This window comes from Vespula vulgaris, chromosome 23, assembly GCF_905475345.1.
Source record: "Vespula vulgaris chromosome 23, iyVesVulg1.1, whole genome shotgun sequence".
In the NCBI taxonomy this organism is placed as follows: Eukaryota; Metazoa; Arthropoda; class Insecta; order Hymenoptera; family Vespidae; genus Vespula; species Vespula vulgaris.
In genome coordinates, this window is record NC_066608.1 from 1,757,493 (window position 1) to 1,775,276 (window position 17,784).

Here is a 17,784-nt window from a genome sequence, read left to right on the forward strand (position 1 = left end):
ACAGTCGATCTCGAGATTCGAATCGTCGGTGATTCTATCCTGTATCACGGAGCGGAACAGTGAAAGTGCATCCCAAGTAAAAGTGGTTTCACACATCTGCGCAAGGAACGCGCTAACGTCTCGTCGAGTCAGACCAGGCCGTCAAGCTTGTTATGGTGAATCGAGATCATGCAGCTGCTGGTTTGTTTTCAAAGTTAAATCGTAACTATGAACAAACGAGGAAATTAAATACCGGATAACGCGTCCAGCTTCCTACTATTTTTCTCTGTTTCCAGGATGAATGAAAGAGGAAGAAGATTAATTCCAGAAGAAAGAATTTGGAAGTTTCAAAGCTTTTTTATGTGGTACACATTACAATCCATAGATCATTCTTTTTTTCTCGATCATTGATAGTTAATATTTCGAATGTTGAAAAGTCGAATGAAGGTAAATTATTTTTGTTGTTGATAGTATCGATTTATTTTCAATGATTCTTTCTTTTCCTTTTTCTCTCTTTTTTTTTATGTTTGGTAAACTCGTACTCATCTTTTTTAAAAAAAATATATATAGGAAAGAAGAAAAAACTTAACAAAGCATATGTATAAAAAAACAAGTAACAAAATTAATAATCGTAACAACGCGAAAGAAATATCGCGCTGATTTCGTCTCATGGAGAAAACGTTTTCTCTAAAGACACTCATAATAAATTAACGACGTCCTTAAATTATTATATTGATTAACGTTCTCCGAGCAGACAGAATCGTTTTTTTTCCTATCTTCTTTTTTTAGTGCCATCCCTTGCCCTTCGACGTGTGGTGGAAAACATGCTTGTAGATTGGAACGTGGACAGGATACGGCTTCGCCACGGGAACAGGAAATTTCTTCTCAACGTAAACTGGATACGGCTTTTCCACGACGTAAGGGACCTAAAAATGAAGATATAATGTGCCGTTATAGCTTTCATGCTCGTTTAGAAGTTATGTCAGCATTAAAAAAAAAAAAGAAGAAGAAGTAAAAAAACCAGTGACTTCGACTTACACCATGTACATTATCAAGATTGATATTACATGAATCTAATATTTTCTTTTAATCTAAAATTGATTAATTATTAAATAGTTAATCGGTATAATTCCTGAAGAAGTACAACTGAATAAAAAACATACTTACGTGTTTTTCAACAACATATGGTTCTGGTTTTTCGACAGGAACTTCAACATGCTTGACAACTTCAACAGGATAAGGTTGAGGAATTTCAACCGGTACTTTATAGGGTTGTGGTATAGGTACTTTGATTTCTTGAGGGATTTCTACTGGTACAGGATGAGGTATTGGAATAGCTGCAAAAGATTTCAAACGATAAGAAAGACTTGTATGAGTCTTATAGAACGAAAATAAAAATGATTTTACAGTGTCTCCAATCTTACCATATTTTTTATAAATCGGTATTTCAACTGGTTTAGATTTTTCTTCGTAAGTCGAACTACCATGATCTTCTTCGTAATGTCCGGCGAAGGACGAGCCGATCAATGACATCAAAGCCAAGAAGATGATCTGAAAAAAAATGAAAAGAAAACATGTTTGTATATATTTCATTCTTGTTATTAATTATCATACTGTCTTATTATATACGATACTATTATTAATAATATTAATTATCATTTTTTGCGTAAATATTTTTTATTTTAATAATAATAATTTTTTTCCAAATATCTTACAATCGAATTCATGTTGTAAAATAGAATCGATTAGAAGAAAGGGTATCGAACGGTAGAAATGAAACGTCGAGTGTTCACAGGGTTCGAATAGCGTGCTTATATACTATGGTAGATTCCACCACCTTTCACTAAAATCTTACGGGACGGAGTATCGCCCTCTCGGAGGGCTCCAAACGAAGAGGGTGGGAGGAACGACAAGTTCGTGTTACCACTACTAGAAGCATGTCTTTAACTTTCGTCTTGCTATAGTGATGTCAAGAGCCGATCCCACGTTCTGACTTTGAGAAAGGATTGTAACGTCCTTGAGAAGAAAAAATACGCGGAAGGATCTTAATAATCGAAACTTCACTATTGAAAATATTTTAGTCGATTTATTTATTTCGTGATAAATAGAATTAACTTGTCTAAATTAAATCATGAGAGTTGCATAGAAAAACAAGTATAAAAAAGGAGAAAAAAAATAAAAAAAAGCACGTTCGAATGACGTAAATAAAAATCATGAATATATCTAGATGCTGCTGGGCGAATATTCGAGTTTTTACAATCACAGAAAGTGATGAGTATCCGTCTCGTTCGTTCGTACGAGAAAATCACTTGTAAGAAATAGGATTATATTCTACTCGTTTCTCTCTTCGTTCGTAGGCTGTCATAACCGTATTCCCGGTAAGCTCGTTCAACCGTCCGAAGAAAATCATCTTCTCCGATAGCGAAAAAGGGATGTTTTCTTTTCATTTTGGCATATAGTGAAAAATTCTTTAAGAGGAATAGGATCGAAGTCAATAAAAAAAAGGAGAAAAAGAAGAAAAATGAAAAAATACGACAATTTTAAATAAGGATTTTCGATCGAATGGTTTCTCATTTAAAATGTGCATTCGAAATGGTTCTTTTTCTTCTTTATCTAAAAAAAAAAATTCGTTCGGAAAGGCTATAGATCTGTATTTTATAAATGATCTATAAATTCATCATTACATAGTCGATTTCCTGCATGTACAGGAAGCATCGAAATGTTTCATTCGATTCGCTCAATATAGATTAATTTCACGGTGAACGGTAAGAACCGAGAAGCTTATGTTCCATCGATAATAATATAAATATATTGCTATAGAACGCCAAGAGGAATTACAATAAGACCGACAAAAAATTCCCTATAAACGAAAGCTGCCTTCTTCACAAGCTAAACCATTTCAAATGCATATTCGATCTCCGTTTACTCTCGCAGTATACTGCTAAACCACAATCATGTACCGCAATGCAACTTAACTCTGCGTAACTCTGAAATTTACCGGAAGTGAACGTGAGGTAGACGTTCTCCTTTTCGAACAACGTCGTTCGATTCAATTTTTCGGTATGTTACAACGAAATGAAAGTTTCTGGTAGACGTTATTTCGTTCAAAATAGACTGCGAAATGGTAAAAGATTTTTTTTCAAAATATATTTAGTTATCAGGGTTTTTAATTAACTCGGGATATGAGATTAGAAATAAGCACTATAATTTCGATACTGTTCATTTTGATATTTTCTTAATATGATACACGAAACGAAAGGAAAAGAGAGAGAAATCGGAAGTCTGAAACGACAGGAGCTAGATAACTTATAGTAGTTATATTCTTGGATGAACGGCTCGATGCCCCCGAACTATCATTTCGCCATGGAAAGTTTGTCTCGGATTTCGTTCGATTCGAAAGGTTCTGTTATTTCCTATATGAATATTTTTTTTTTTTTTAGATTTGTTATAACTCGAACACTATATTCTAGATGAAAATATACAATATTTATCCATCGTTACGTATATGTATTTTAACATCGTTACTTTTTGTAAGAAACTTCGTTATACAATTTTTTCATTGTTATATTTTTTGGTATTTGTTCGAAAAAATTGAACGAATATTTTCAAATAAAAGGAATCAAGAGAACTATAATTTAAAAATTAACTATGTCGGCATATATTATATATTATATTATATACTTGGGAGCAATGAGTTTTTTTTCAACTTCTCTTCACATTTTTAAAGTTAATAACACGTATAATAGTTCTCGAGAGTTAGACCGAAGTTAGAATTTTACTTTCCCTGTAAACTTCTTTTACCACATCTTTCCTTTCTATTCCTTTTTCATTTTTACTTCAAACTTTTTACGTTAATAGATATTAACTTGTATACGTACTTGCATAGACACACGTCATGTAAACCCACATGATATCTAGTGAAACATTCCTTTAGAGCATTGGCACGAAATTATATAAGAACGCTAATAATTGCAATTTTAATATTTTCTCGTACATTTTTAAATTCAAAGAAAAGAATGCGGATCATCTTTACTTCTCCTTATTTCTTTTGTTTTCCTTCTTATTAGAGAAATGATCGATATACACGAGCGTGAAGTGTGTTTGCTTTCTCCGTCTGTTTTTCATGTCAAATTATTTCGCTGTTTCTTTAAGAAAAAAAAAAAAAAAGAAAGAAAAAAGACATCAATTGAATTCATCAGTTGAATTCATGAACACGAGTTAATTGATATTTTAGAAAGGAAACATTTTTGAAAGGATTGCTTAATCCCTTCTCATTCGCATTCAGAGTTTCGTGATCGTAATTGTCGGAAGAGGAAATTGAATTTAAAGTTTACTTTCGCCCCGACATCTTTTTTCGAAGGTATCTCCTTCTTCTAGTATTATTATGTATCAATGAAAGGACTAAAGAAATCGTATAAACATAGTGTTACCTCCTTTGAAAAGAAATCCGATTACTTTTCTTTTATTATTTTCGAAAGAATACATTGAATAAATACATATTATTAATTTTAATTACTATTAATTTTAATTATATAAATATATATGCGTTAGTTAAATAAAGTTTTCCAAATTAAAAATTGAAATTATTATTTATCTGAATATTTAATAAATATTAATAATTTGGCACACAGTATTTAATAAATAAATATAATGTTTTCCTATAAAAAAAAAAGAATAAAAGTTTGTAACTGTATAAAAATTTTTTTTAATTAATGAATTCTCATTAATTAACTGTCAACGAACGAACGAAAGAAGTCGTAAGAAAGTTATGTTAAGACCTTTTACAAAGAAATCCTATTACACTTATTCTTCAACTTTTAAAAGACTTTTACTTTAGTTACTTTTTTGTTTGTCGTATATGTATATCGATAATTTACTGACTGATACGAATCAGAGCGCCTACATTCTAAACGTTTGTTATACAACAAGAGTGTTTTATGAATTCGAAAGGAACGATATTTCTTCCGGTCATTCGCTCGCTCTAAGTACTTAGACACGTGTAGAAGACTATAGTTAAAGGCCATCGACATTTTGACGATTTCGAAAAGAAGATCGTTGGCATGATCCTGCTTACTCTGCTTTAGTTTTGAAGACTGATTGTTATCTTGGATGAAGTGAAAGGTAAAATGGTCGAACTTTTCTTCTCTCATTAATTCATGCCTTCGTCAGAAGAAACTTTTACTTCCTTCCTTTAATGTATAATATTATATAACTATTGGCAAGTTTCCATAATTTATTTTCATAATTTTCTCTCATATAAACGCGTGTCAATTTGTCAATAAATGAAATAAATGACATGATTGATAATCGAATGCGATAATTGGATCGATAATAAACATCGTAATAAATCGATCATTAATAATAAACAATAATCTTTTGTCAGAGATTTTTCTTAAAAAAATTCCCACTAACTCATTATTCATAAATTATTCATAAAGTTTCTCGATTCATTTTCTATCTCAACTTTGAAATGCTCCGCATTAAAGTTTACAATTCCATTTCCCTTAAGGAATTTGTCTTATAACTTTGAACAAATAGCATTCTATAATTATCTCAGACAAGGACACAATCTTCCGGCATTGAGTAATAATACCCACTAGAAGGAAGATTCACTTAATTACCAAGACATTTTCCTTCAAGACGAGAAGGGCTAATTTCTCGCTGGGCTTGTTACTATCAACTTAATCTTATTAGCAATAAAAGCGACTGAGAACATCAAATTTCCATTTGCGTTCCACAACGAAGAAACATTTGCTTCCATCTATTCTGTTTTGTGATGTTGAGAAGTAATAATAACGTATAAATAAGAAAATTTGACTTTTAATACAGACAACAATTTATTTACATATAACAATAAATTTCTACGTTCGTTCCACGTGAAAAAGGAAAATAAATCAAGAAAAATATATAAATTTGATCGATTGAAATGGCAGGAACTAGTGATGTCCAGATTTGTGTATTATCGTCTTATAGATCGGTATTTTGATCGGTATTGGCTTTGGAACTGGTACAGGAATATGTTTGTATACTTTGAAAGGTACCGGTTTTTCTATTTTATAAGGTATTATCTTCTCGACCGGAGTTGGAACTTTCTTCTCAACTTTCGTAATCACTGGCTTCACTACCTGCAAATTTTATGGAAGAAATAATAGTCATATAAATTGTTAGACATACTTAGATATAAATGTGGTTAATTAATATAACGTTTAAAAACTTACTTCGTAAGGTACAGGTTTTGAAACAAAAACGTTCACAGGATAAGGCTGCGGTTCCGTTTGTACCGTGAGTTTAGGAATTTTTATTGGTATGTCTTTTACTACTGGTACTCCTAGAAATAATAATTGGACATTATTTGCTACTGTTTCTTTCGGTAAAATAAAAACAAAATAAAAGTAAAAAAGATAAAGGAAATAAGAAAATAAAAAAGAAATATTTCATCGATGCCACTTGTTGTACGTGCCAATGTGCTTAACGGAAGTAACGAAGTGACCTCCATGACCACCATAACCCCCATAACCTCCGTGACTTCCAAGGGAAATGCCAGAATCCCAGTCACCCGAGTGACCTCCTAGCAACAATGATTAACAAAGATTATTTTTTTGCACGATCGATGGCCTTTGAGAATACTGTCAGACCCGTTTCACCTAAATCTATTCCCGGTAATTCGTCTTCATGATGCAGTGAAATTTCTCCGAGAGTAAGACTACCTCCGGTGTGACTTCCTAAATCAAGGCCAGCATTATGATCACCAAGAGATAGACCGTCTAAACTTAATCCAGAACCATGAGAACAGCCAACGATGGCGAACAAAATGAAAACCCTCTAAACAAACAACACAGGATCACTTCTAATCACTATTATTTCTTTCTATAATAAAATTATGCTCTTTCTTCATATTGTAAAAATTATGTGCACTTGTTGCTTGAAATAATATTCTTTGTTTCTATTTTTTTTGTATTTTTACATGAATTATTTAACGTTTTATTAATGACACAATATTTATTATAGGACTTAGCATTGTTATAAGATTTAAAAATATCATTGAAATAACACTCATTTTTACGTACGATCCTAATCATCTTTTGTCAAGTAAACGCATCTATGCCTGTTCTGAGGGAATAAGTTCACTCGTGATAAATTCTTTAAGTGTCACTTTATATACCTACCTCTTGCCATCAGACTGACGAATACCCCACTATTCTTCACCTTCACTGTAACTGCGCTACTCGATTTGTACTAACACCATCGCAGTTACATTGTTAGACACTTTTTCTTTTCTTTTTTCTTTTTTTTCTCCAAGGAATTTACGTAACATTTCATTTCCGTCTTTTACCCAGATCTGCGTCAGATCTTCGTTCGAATTTCTAATTACTAAATGATTAATAACATTTGCAAATAATTCCGTAAAGTTTACAAATCGTTGATAAAGAATTTAAAAAAAAATAATAAAAAAAAAGAAAGAAAAAAAATAAATAAAAAACTTTCTAAATATAGTATTAAAGTGCACCGTGGAGATCTACGTCTTTAGAAATGTATTATACCAAAAAGAAAGCGTAGAAAAAAAAAAGAAAAAAAGAGAGAGAAAAAATAAGGATAATGGATTTTCCATCAGTTATTATAAGTTCGTTAACATGACCTCAATAATGTGGATGATGAGAAGGCTAAGGACGCTATAGTTGTCTCCTTTCGGTTGTATTAGATAGATATGGTCACGCCTCATTTGCATCGAGCGATTACGTTGATCTTATTTCCAACGGTTGGATTAGCTCGGTCGGCATTCGCTTTCCATGGAATCCGTGGCAAATATATTGAAATTTCCAGTGAAAGCCGCAATTATGTTTCTTGGCGTGCGGTGTACGCGTATACATCACGTTCACCTCTTCTACGGGAAATGAAAGATAATAGAGATGGTAGTGTGCATTTTGCAAAATTAAATTGACATTTCATTCGTCGTTATATTATATTAAATATATACCATTAAAAAGTATTAACTCGTATTGCTATAATATTTCTATAAATCCGATATTCGAACAAACGTATTATGTGTATAGAATTAGGTAGGAATAATAATCATTAAATTATCGTGTAATCGTCTTATGAGGAATGACATGTTGACAGTTCAAAAGGATCGAATGATTAAATCAAAGATATATAATTAATAATCGTAATGATATATAATTGACAGTTTTTAACAGTTAACGCATTCGTTATTTTCAAGGACAATGACTTAATTACGAGAGAAATTTCAATGTCTTTGCTGGAACGAGTGTTGTGCTAGGACGAAATAAACTTAGGATATTATATTTTCTACGATGCCTCTATTTTCTCCAAAAAGAAAAAAATACCACGCAGAGAGGCGATTCTATAGAAGGAATACGTTCACCTGGATGGGACTTTCACTGAGATATGAGAATACGGTAGAACATCTTGATATTTTGTATGTAATTTATTGAAAAATAAACAAAAAGAGAAAAAAAAGGAAAGAAAAAAAAACAACGAGGTACAAAAAATAACGTAATCGTAACAATGCATTGCCGAGAGGATGAGCGCATAATTAATGCACTCGGCAATACTTACATGGATATTTGTTTATATACAATATAAAAAAATAATAATAATAACAAAAAATAGATGTCGTGTAAAAAATTCGAAAAGAAGAGATAACGAAATTTATTCCTTATCCACTTCCTTACGTATTTCTAATGGACATCTTTTCCGCCATCTTGGCTGTTGGGAGTGCCCATAAATTTTTCAAGGACGAAAGGACACTCCGTTATTCCATTTTAATGACCCTTCTTCGCATGATGGTAGATAGTTTTATAAACAGGAATCCTGATGGGATAGGGCTTGACCACGGGAACTGGCACATGTTTTTCGATCGTTATGGGAACTGGCTTCTCCACGGGCACAGGTATATGTTTTTCTACGGGATATGGAACCTTTTTTTCGACGGGTACAGCTACCGTTTTCACAATTTGAATTGGTACTGGTTTTGATACGGGTACTGCTACTGGGTATGGTTGTGGAACTCCGATAGCAACTGGGTGGGGAACACCAATTTTTATTGGTTGTGGCACTGGTATACCTACAATCAAATAAATGTTAGATATAATTTTTATCTTTTTTAATTTATGGTTTGTTATATCTGTTGTACTTACCTATCTCCTTGACAACCGGCACAGCTACTGGTTTGGTAACTTCAACGTGTTCTGAAACTGGAACGCTGTGAACAAAATTATGTCCGCCATCTAAAGAAATTCCATGACCACCCTCGTCACCACCATGTCCACCATATCCACCGAAAGAAGAATAATCCTGATGTCCTCCGTCTAAATGACCTCCACCGGACTCGAATTGTCCAGCGGAAGCTTCAAAACCACCACCTCCGTGACCGCCGGAATAGTCACCACCACCATAGCTACCACCATCTCCGGAACTCCCAAAACTCTCGTGATCCGATCTCTTGATATTTTGCAAATGTCTTACTATCCGCATTAAATCCTCATGGTTATAACGTTGATCGACGATTACCGGTGCGGCCGCGGCCAAGGACAACAGTGAAAGTAATACCTGCGACGAAGGTTAAGTTCAAGTTAAGAATACCTGCATCCTAATCGAAATATATTTCTAAACACGCGCATAATCAAAGGGGAAAAAAAGATAAATGTATTCTATGTGTCTGTCGAACTTTTGTTTCTTTTCCTTTTCTTTTTCTTTTTCTTTTTCTTTTTTTCTGTTCTTTTTTTTTAGATAATTTCCGGTTTCTTTCACCGATAATACAAGAGAAATCCTAGAAATTTCATATATAAGTATTACTTATTATTTTTCTAATTTCTAATTCTCGTTTCCTTTCCGAATTAATTGTAAGATCTGTGCCCTTGGTTTCTCCTTCTAGTTTTGTCATGTCTCTACTACTCACGATTCTATTCATGATCGAACGCGTGTCTTTCGGCAAATGCACCGACGGCTGTTGGTAGAAGAGATTTCTTACTGAGACTGATACATCTTCGACCATTGCTCGTCTTAATATACCATGGAGCCTTTCACTGTCGACGATGTAATTTAGTCTTGGCTCAGCGTGCCTGGAATCCCATTTAGGCGGTACAATTGTTTTACAGTAAACGCTTCGCCGAGCACGTTAAAATTATTGACTACTTGAGAGAATTCTCTATTCGTTTACAATCCGGTCATTATTTATACAGTCAGGAGGGTGAGCGTCCATCTATTACGAACCTTCGTGAATTTCATCTTAGATTTGCTACACCTTTATAGTCCCACTACGTTACGTCAGTACGTAGAAACGATTCGTTTGGAACCCTTTGATCTAATCTTACATACGTTCATTTATACGTATAATATATACGTATAATATATACCATAGCTATCGAACATTTTGTCAACGTTGATCATAAATATATAATATTCGTGATAAGATATTTTTCTGTAAAATATATATATCGATTTAACTATAGATATGAATTCTTATCTATAAATTCAGTTTTCACGTACGGCAATCTATCCGTGTATTATTATACTTACTAGACAACGAACAGAGAACGTATGTGAAAGGAGTAAAAGGATAGTATGAAAAAGAGAATAATTTTTAAATTGACAAACCGTAACGAAAACTCGTTTTTTTCAATGCAATGTGGTAGAGAAATATTCATTCTTGAGAGATTCGTAGAGGGAGAGAGAGAGAGGGGGAGAAAGAGAGAAAAATAGAAAAAATTATATGAAAGTATCTGTCATAAGATCTCATCAACGACCGCTCACCATCTCACTTGTCAGTTTCTCACATTAGATATTATGATAAGTTAGTTTGCAAAGATGGATTAACTCTTTTCTCTTACTTATATTCCACGATTATATATTCTTTACAAATGGACACGGACATCGTCGAAATACGTATAGACACGATACCTCTCGTGTAATTAATTTCTCTACGATGCACTGGGAAGGCCAGTAAGCTTTTAGAAGCTTTTACGTGCATAAATTACATTTACGCGGCGAATCTCTCTGTAAAATATGGCGAAAGAGCATTACGCACTCATCCCGTTGAGTTTGCAGTATCGAGCAATATTCAAAGGACCGTATCATTACTTTTTTAGAAATGAAAGAGTCTCTTTAACGAATTAAGGACAAATCTGGATGACGTCATACTCGTTAATAATTATATATAAGGTAACATTTACGGATCGATAACTAATTATTACGTCATTTTAGGATTTTTGTCATTAATATAATTAAGTCGTATGATTGCATCATGTGATCGAACCGATACGATTTCTATCACATTTAATAGAATTCCATTAGATTCCTATACATTTATAGCCGATGTTCATCAACATACAAAATATGTGGAGAGAGCATAACGAAAAATTCAACGAGATAATCTTTTAATTACAATCGAGAAAACTCTGGGGCCATTAACACTGATTCATGATCAAAACTTTATAACTTCTTTGATTAAGCACAGAAGCTATAAAAACTAGTGTATCTGTCTTTCACCCGTCTCCGTCTCTCTCTCTCTTTCTTCTTCCATTCCCTGCCTCCTCCCTCAAACTCTCACTCTCTTTTCCTCTTTTATCGCGAACGAATTAAATGTTGTTATTTCATACTCGCTGGATTGGAACAAGAAGAGAATTTCTGAATTAATTAACCGAGGATCTAATATTAAGTGTTAATGAAGAATGTTTAAATGAAGTAAACCTTCTTTTTTTTCTTTGTTTTTTCAAGTATAATAATGAATGATCATTTGAATTACTTTTAAATGTACTTAGTTAACTCTTGCTTAATACAAATTCTTATCTTATTATTAATTCAATTCTTATTTTATAATAGATTACATCGATATATTCGTTTCTACGAGTCAAGGGTTAAATCATGAATGATATAATATTCGATCAAAGATTTCAGTAAAAATTAATATTTTATTTTGTACAACAAAGTAACAACGATTAAAAATTATAAATATAGGATGTAATACTATTCGCGACCGTGTTCGAGCAATTGGCTCAGGACGAAAAATCGAAGGAAACAAAATATGTTCCTTGGGTCGCATGACTTATGGCAGTCTTTCTTCGAAAGCAGGCTTTTGTCTTTTCTTCTTTTTTTTTTCAATGTCAAGCTCTCAAAAAAGCTCAACAAGTAATATATTATATTTATCTGCCTTGTGTATGCTAGACTGATTTTTTTTCTTTCTTTTTTTTCTTTTCTCTTTTTATAATTTTAAAATGCTTATGTCACTTTTCGATTCTCTTGTTTTCTAATGACTCCAACCATGACCGTGACTCTTGATTCTATGGAAGATGTGTTTGTAAATTGGTATATGAATCGGATATGGTTTTTCAACAGGTACAGGTACATGCTTTTCAATAGTAATCGGTACAGCTTTTTCGACTGGCACAGGTATCACTTTTTCCACCGGATACGGAACCTTTTTCTCAACAGGTACAGCGACAGTTTTTACCACCGGTATGGCCACTGGTTTGGCAATCGGTACATGTACCGGATATGGTTGAGGAATTCCAATTGCTACCGGACGTGGAACTGGTATGGCAACTGGTTGAGCTACCGGTACCCCTGTGGATGAAAATGAAAATGAAAGAAAAAGATTAAAAAAAATATAAGAGAATCGAATAAAAAACGATTTTCACGATTTGATTATAGAACATTATGAGAATGAACGGTACGAATAAAAAATTGTAACCTGAATATTTTTTTTTTTCATTGTGTATTATTTGTTTATTTATTTTTGTTTTTTATCTCATTGAAAAATTTATATGGATACATAGTAATTTACACGATTAGGAAAGGAGAAAGAAAAAGTCGAGGAGGAAAGTAAACGAACAAGAACTTACCGATATTTTTTACAACCGGCACCGGCACTGGCTTCGTAATCTCGACGTGTTCGCTGATCGGTACTGTCTGAACGCCGTAATGATGTTGAGAATGACCTTCGTACAGACCATGATCGAGACCCGAGTTAAGGCCATGGCCTCCACCTCCGTAGGAGTCGTAAGAACCGTAAGAGCTTACGTCTTGATGAATATTTCCATAAGAATTGTGAAGAGATATGTCATCGTGTCCACCGTAACTCAAACCATAATTTGTTGATATCCTGTGTGTCATAATGCATCATATTAAATTGTACGACGCGTAAATTATATGACGGGTTTAGAAGATCTATCCTTTCTCGTTTTTTTCATTTCCTTTTTTCTTTTTCTTTCCCTCTTTACTCACCCTTGCCATCCTCCAGATTCAGCGGCCGTGTAACAAATCCTCGTGAGCAAACCTATAACGACGAGCTGAAAAAAAGAATTTGTTTTTAGTCGAGAATACTAAAAAAAGGAAAAAAAAGGAGGGTAGCTCGGCACGAATCAAGAAAGATCTTTTAAAGGAATATCGTGTATTTTATCGGAAGTAAATAGAGATAAAAATTATGTTTCTTATGATTTTACAACGAGTTGTTTGACCTCGATACCGTTGAGTGTATGATACGGAATGTATCGTTGAGAAGGAGATTGTACGACTATACTACGTTTACTTATCGAAGTCCACGAGACTTTCGATTTATTAAGAATTTCGATAGAACGATCCACTGCTTTCTCAAATCCCATGTAATATACTCTTGTAAACGGTGTTAATAAATTTATCAGACATATTTCTCTCGTGTTTCCTCCTTTCTTTTTTCTTTTTTATATTTTTCATTCCTCTCTTTACTTACACATGGCAAACAATACATTTTTCGATTTTTCTTTTCTCTTCCGTATTGTTTGACTATTTCTCTCTCTCTCTCTCTCTCTCTCTCTCTCTCTCTCTCTCTCTCTTGGCCTTTTTTTTTTTTTTTTAATTAAAACGATTGAACGTTTGTACGAAGAACGTAAGGGATACTGCAAGTTGCCGGAGGTTGATCGTTCGTTTTTATACACAAGACGCTTTCTCCCTCCCTCTACGTTTCTAGTTAACAGTAAACAGTGGATCTCTCGTATGAAAACCGGACTTGCACGTACGCACCCATATCCTATTCGTAAATCGAGAAGTATGATATAGCAGATAATGAAATTCAACACGTGCCGGCTCTCGTTTCTCTCTTTAAAGAAATTTAATAGGAAGTTCACGACCGATCACATTGAACTTGAAATAGAAGAAGAGATGTTGAATGAACGAGCGAGTTCAAATGAAGTAATAAAAATTGTACCTTCGAGGCAGAGATTACAAATAAATTTTTATAACGTTTCTAGGGAAGTTATATGGTTAGAAAATTATCTAGTAAAATCGTCTTGCTCGTTCAACAACCAGATCCCTCGAGGAATGCTCGTTGAATGCAGAGCGAACGTCCGTACGTTCGATGGTGAACGACCGGTGAACGCGGTGAACGCCCATGTGCTAGAGAACAAAATCTATTACGGCCACAAAGCCGATGAAAGTGATTTCCTTTTCGATCCGGACATCCCTTTCATTCGCTCTATCCCAACGTACCGTATCGCTACGAAGGAAAGCTTCGTTTCTTTTTACAAGATAAAGATACTTCACGCGAAATTAAGAAAAAACATAAAGGGGGAAAAAAAAGGACGAATGTCCAACAGATTCGATTAAATCGTGACCGTGATCTCGACCGTGCACAAGGCGTAACATTTGTCACACCCTTTTTTTCTTTCTTTTTTCTTTCTGATTAAATACGTTTTCGAGAAAGTAATTGGTACGATCGGAGAACCACTGCTTTAAATAATAGAGAATTATTGCAAAAATATATCCTTCCTAAAAACGTTTATGAAAGTACCCTTTCTTGCTCTTCGTACTTGTCACGGAGTAGCGTATAATGCTGAAACCAGGTTAAATCTTGGTGCAGTGAGAGTAGAACACGCAATACGAAAGGAAAGCAAATAAAATTGGGTGAAGGAGAACGCAGGAGATAGAAAAAAGGATGAAAAAAAAAAAGCTAAGCGACTCCGATGAAAGTATTATCCGGTTCGACGTGAAAGGTGGAGGAGCATGACGTCTCGTTATAGTAGCAACCATCTCTTGCGATCCGATTCTATTCTTGATGGTTAGGATGCTGAATGATTAAAATCATGATCATGTACATAAATATGTTATGCAGTTAGTATTTGCATTTACAGTATTCAGTGTAAATCCAAGATTATATCATATCATTGCCAAAAGGAAGTTTCCTCCTCGGCAACTTTCATTCCGTTGCTCGATAATTGACATCCTGTATTTTATTTTTTTTTTTTTTGTTTCGATATGAAAACAGATCGAGATCGCAGAAGATCGAGATCTATAAGGACCGTAAAATTTAACTATCACCGAGTAAAACTGGGTCGATGTCATGCCGAAAGCGATTCTCTAAATCGTTTCTCGGAAGACAAAGATTTCATATTGAGGAAGAAATAGGGAAAGGAAATATATATATATGTTTTCAGAGGAAACAATTCTTTAACGATCTATTAAAATCTTTGAAAAATATTCTACAATATATAATACGCGTCCATGTCGTCCTCGTCGTCAAGAGAAATTTTTGATGAATATTTCATTAAAATGGCCATTATAATTTTATCTAATAATGCAAACTTCCTATCCGTTGATTTTACATCCGCTAAGAAGTTATTATTGGGCGGGTTCCGTGAGAAGTTCCTGTGATGGAAAAAGGAAGAATTATGTATGATCAGGAAAGAAGCAAGTGAAAGGATGCCGGTACTCTAGAGAGTACATCATATTGTACACTCAGAGCAATGACTTCGATTGGCGTATGCGTGTTTGATTAAAGGGGCAGTGACCTTATTCTCTCCCTTCGAGCAATTAACATCTTCTGATCAAAGGATGATAAATTTCTAATAGATATCTATCTTCGTATGCATATGAACTATTATTAAAATAAATTGTAATTACGAATAAGACAACAAATACTATTTTGCAAACAAACTATATTGATAACAAGTACAAAACATGAGTAAATAAAACAAGTGTCCATCACCGATAAACAAGGAGTATATATAAATTTGCTATTTTTGATTTAGCGCTTCATTTTTAATTATACAATCTAGTGTATCATTAACCCCAAGGATGGTGTACAGGCTTTTCAAATGCCGCGTGTTCTACTGCGTTAGCGACGGCGTTTTCCTTTGCCGCAACAATGTCTTTTTCCTATAAGAAAAAAGAAAAAGAAAAATGAATCGATTATCCGTATTAATGATATTCGTTATTGCATCTACTATATTTATGGCAATTAAATAAAAAAATATTGTGGTAATTATTCCCACCTTAGCTTCTTGCTCGCTCTGCGAGATTTGTTTGTCAACATCTTGTTTTCTCAATTCTGCTGCAGTGTCAGCGGCATTTCTCTGAATAGCCGCGGCCGCGGCAGCCTCCCTTGCAGCTGCAACCCGTTGTGCAGCGGCCACAGCATCTTTCAAGGTTGCCAATCTCTGCTGCGCAGCTACTAATTGCTTAGCGCTCGCTCTAGCTTCTTCTTGAGCGTGCGATGAAATTTCTTGCGATCTAAATGAAAAGTAAATGGAACATCTCAAATCGTTCCTTCTTGCTGTATATTTAACTTTTTCTCAAAAATTAATTAACCTCAAAGCCGCTTCCCTGGCAGCGGCTTCTTTGCCAAGTGCAATCTTTTGTTGAACCACTGCAACTTCTTTAGCCTCTGCCACTCTTTGTTGAGCTACGAACACGTTGTGATTAGCTTCTTTAGCCTGCTGAATCGCTTTCATAACTTCCGGTGGATAAGCAATGCTTGGTGTTCCAGGGGATGGATCCTTCAGAGTCTACGTAAAATATAATAATTTTTTCAAATAGTACACACATTCTTTTTTCATACAAATTACAACTTTCTTTTTCTTTTTGAATCGAATAAGAAATTCGTACTTGTAAGGCGACGTTATGGGTCGCTTGTGCTTGAATTTGTGCAAGAGCAATGTCAGGAGAAGTTGGAGGATTCCATGGAACACTGCCGAAACCGGTCGGTGCCCAAGAAGTAGTACCATAAGCTGGCACGACACCGAAAACATCGTAACCGGGTGGACCAAAAAGTGCTACGCCACGTTTCTGTTTTTTCGAGTCTGCCATTGATTCCGTGGCAATAGCCAACGTGAATACAATAACGATCTAAACAGAATGGATCGAAGATATTTTTAATAAATTTTCGAAAAGAGAAAACAAATTGAATGATCAAAAAACACCGATAAGATAAAGTAATGATTTTTATTACCATTGAGATGGTCTTCATCTTGAGAGGATGCTGTTGCAAGAACTGATACCTTTCCGATCGAATCCCTCGTATATATACGAGTTCGAAATCGATGGGAGAATGTTTGAACGCATAGACGACGTAATAACAATATTAATTAAAACGATTAAGTCAACATAAAAGGTAACTCTCGATGATACGCGGTTACAATTACAGGCCTTCATTGTCTAAATAACACCTCTCCTATCTCGATTCCTCTGCCGTACTATCACCGCGTACGAGACCACTTATAACCTGGAAGTCAGTGATTCCAGATTATTATCTAGTATCATCGAGTTCAGGAAATCATCTCGATAGAAGCTAACCTGAAGATATTTCCGGCACGATACAAGTATATTTTGAACTGTGTTAGAATGATTTTTTTTTATCGATAATGCATTTCGCTTGTCTTATTATTTAATGTTGTTTCCTCGTGAGAATGACGTTGACGAATATCAGGTAATATTCCACTCACCGATGTACACTACTCTCTTATCGTGGTACCGATGTACTCTCTTGTATATAAAGACGATAAATTATTAGGAACAAGACGATAGAGAGAAGAGAGA

At 34.2% G+C, this 17,784-nt stretch overlaps 5 protein-coding genes across 5 annotated transcripts; all 5 read right to left on the reverse strand.

The window, feature by feature from the left end:
* Positions 1–764: 764 nt before the first annotated feature.
* LOC127071904 (uncharacterized) lies at positions 765–1,706 on the reverse strand. Its single transcript, XM_051011715.1, has 4 exons — positions 1,695–1,706; positions 1,404–1,530; positions 1,147–1,316; positions 765–905 (listed from the first exon to the last, which is right to left on the reverse strand). Exons 1-4 carry the CDS (start codon positions 1,704–1,706, stop codon positions 765–767), a joined length of 450 nt encoding a protein of 149 aa, XP_050867672.1.
* Positions 1,707–5,915: 4,209 nt separating this feature from the next.
* Positions 5,916–7,225, reverse strand: LOC127071905 (uncharacterized). The gene is made up of 5 exons (XM_051011716.1): positions 7,217–7,225; positions 6,615–6,801; positions 6,440–6,547; positions 6,198–6,307; positions 5,916–6,104 (listed from the first exon to the last, which is right to left on the reverse strand). Exons 1-5 carry the CDS (start codon positions 7,223–7,225, stop codon positions 5,916–5,918), a joined length of 603 nt encoding a protein of 200 aa, XP_050867673.1.
* Positions 7,226–8,688: 1,463 nt separating this feature from the next.
* On the reverse strand, positions 8,689–9,964 carry LOC127071779 (uncharacterized). Its single transcript, XM_051011425.1, has 3 exons — positions 9,899–9,964; positions 9,138–9,549; positions 8,689–9,064 (listed from the first exon to the last, which is right to left on the reverse strand). Exons 1-3 carry the CDS (start codon positions 9,908–9,910, stop codon positions 8,763–8,765), a joined length of 726 nt encoding a protein of 241 aa, XP_050867382.1. The 5' UTR covers positions 9,911–9,964; the 3' UTR covers positions 8,689–8,762.
* A 2,280-nt stretch (positions 9,965–12,244) lies between these two features.
* On the reverse strand, positions 12,245–13,796 carry LOC127071780 (uncharacterized). Its single transcript, XM_051011426.1, has 4 exons — positions 13,706–13,796; positions 13,222–13,286; positions 12,840–13,099; positions 12,245–12,561 (listed from the first exon to the last, which is right to left on the reverse strand). Exons 1-4 carry the CDS (start codon positions 13,721–13,723, stop codon positions 12,245–12,247), a joined length of 660 nt encoding a protein of 219 aa, XP_050867383.1. The 5' UTR covers positions 13,724–13,796.
* A 2,140-nt stretch (positions 13,797–15,936) lies between these two features.
* On the reverse strand, positions 15,937–17,319 carry LOC127071778 (tol-Pal system protein TolA-like). The gene is made up of 5 exons (XM_051011424.1): positions 17,198–17,319; positions 16,855–17,094; positions 16,558–16,754; positions 16,242–16,479; positions 15,937–16,125 (listed from the first exon to the last, which is right to left on the reverse strand). Exons 1-5 carry the CDS (start codon positions 17,213–17,215, stop codon positions 16,033–16,035), a joined length of 786 nt encoding a protein of 261 aa, XP_050867381.1. The 5' UTR covers positions 17,216–17,319; the 3' UTR covers positions 15,937–16,032.
* Between the last annotated feature and the right edge of the window lie 465 nt (positions 17,320–17,784).

Coding starts and splice junctions, on each gene's coding strand:
- LOC127071778 (XM_051011424.1), bottom strand. Junction 16,755..16,854: donor CCCATAACGTCGCCTTACAA/GTACGAATTTCT, acceptor TATTTTACGTAG/ACTCTGAAGGATCCATCCCC. Junction 16,126..16,241: donor AGAGCGAGCAAGAAGCTAAG/GTGGGAATAATT, acceptor TTTTTCTTATAG/GAAAAAGACATTGTTGCGGC.
- LOC127071905 (XM_051011716.1), bottom strand. Junction 6,548..6,614: donor AATAGATTTAGGTGAAACGG/GTCTGACAGTAT, acceptor CATTGTTGCTAG/GAGGTCACTCGGGTGACTGG. Junction 6,105..6,197: donor CAAAACCTGTACCTTACGAA/GTAAGTTTTTAA, acceptor TAAAATTTGCAG/GTAGTGAAGCCAGTGATTAC.
- LOC127071779 (XM_051011425.1), bottom strand. Junction 9,065..9,137: donor GCCGGTTGTCAAGGAGATAG/GTAAGTACAACA, acceptor ATTTGATTGTAG/GTATACCAGTGCCACAACCA.
- LOC127071904 (XM_051011715.1), bottom strand. Junction 1,317..1,403: donor ACCGATTTATAAAAAATATG/GTAAGATTGGAG, acceptor AATCTTTTGCAG/CTATTCCAATACCTCATCCT. Junction 906..1,146: donor CATATGTTGTTGAAAAACAC/GTAAGTATGTTT, acceptor CTTCATTTTTAG/GTCCCTTACGTCGTGGAAAA.
- LOC127071780 (XM_051011426.1), bottom strand. Junction 13,100..13,221: donor GAATCTGGAGGATGGCAAGG/GTGAGTAAAGAG, acceptor TATGACACACAG/GATATCAACAAATTATGGTT. Junction 12,562..12,839: donor GCCGGTTGTAAAAAATATCG/GTAAGTTCTTGT, acceptor TTTCATCCACAG/GGGTACCGGTAGCTCAACCA.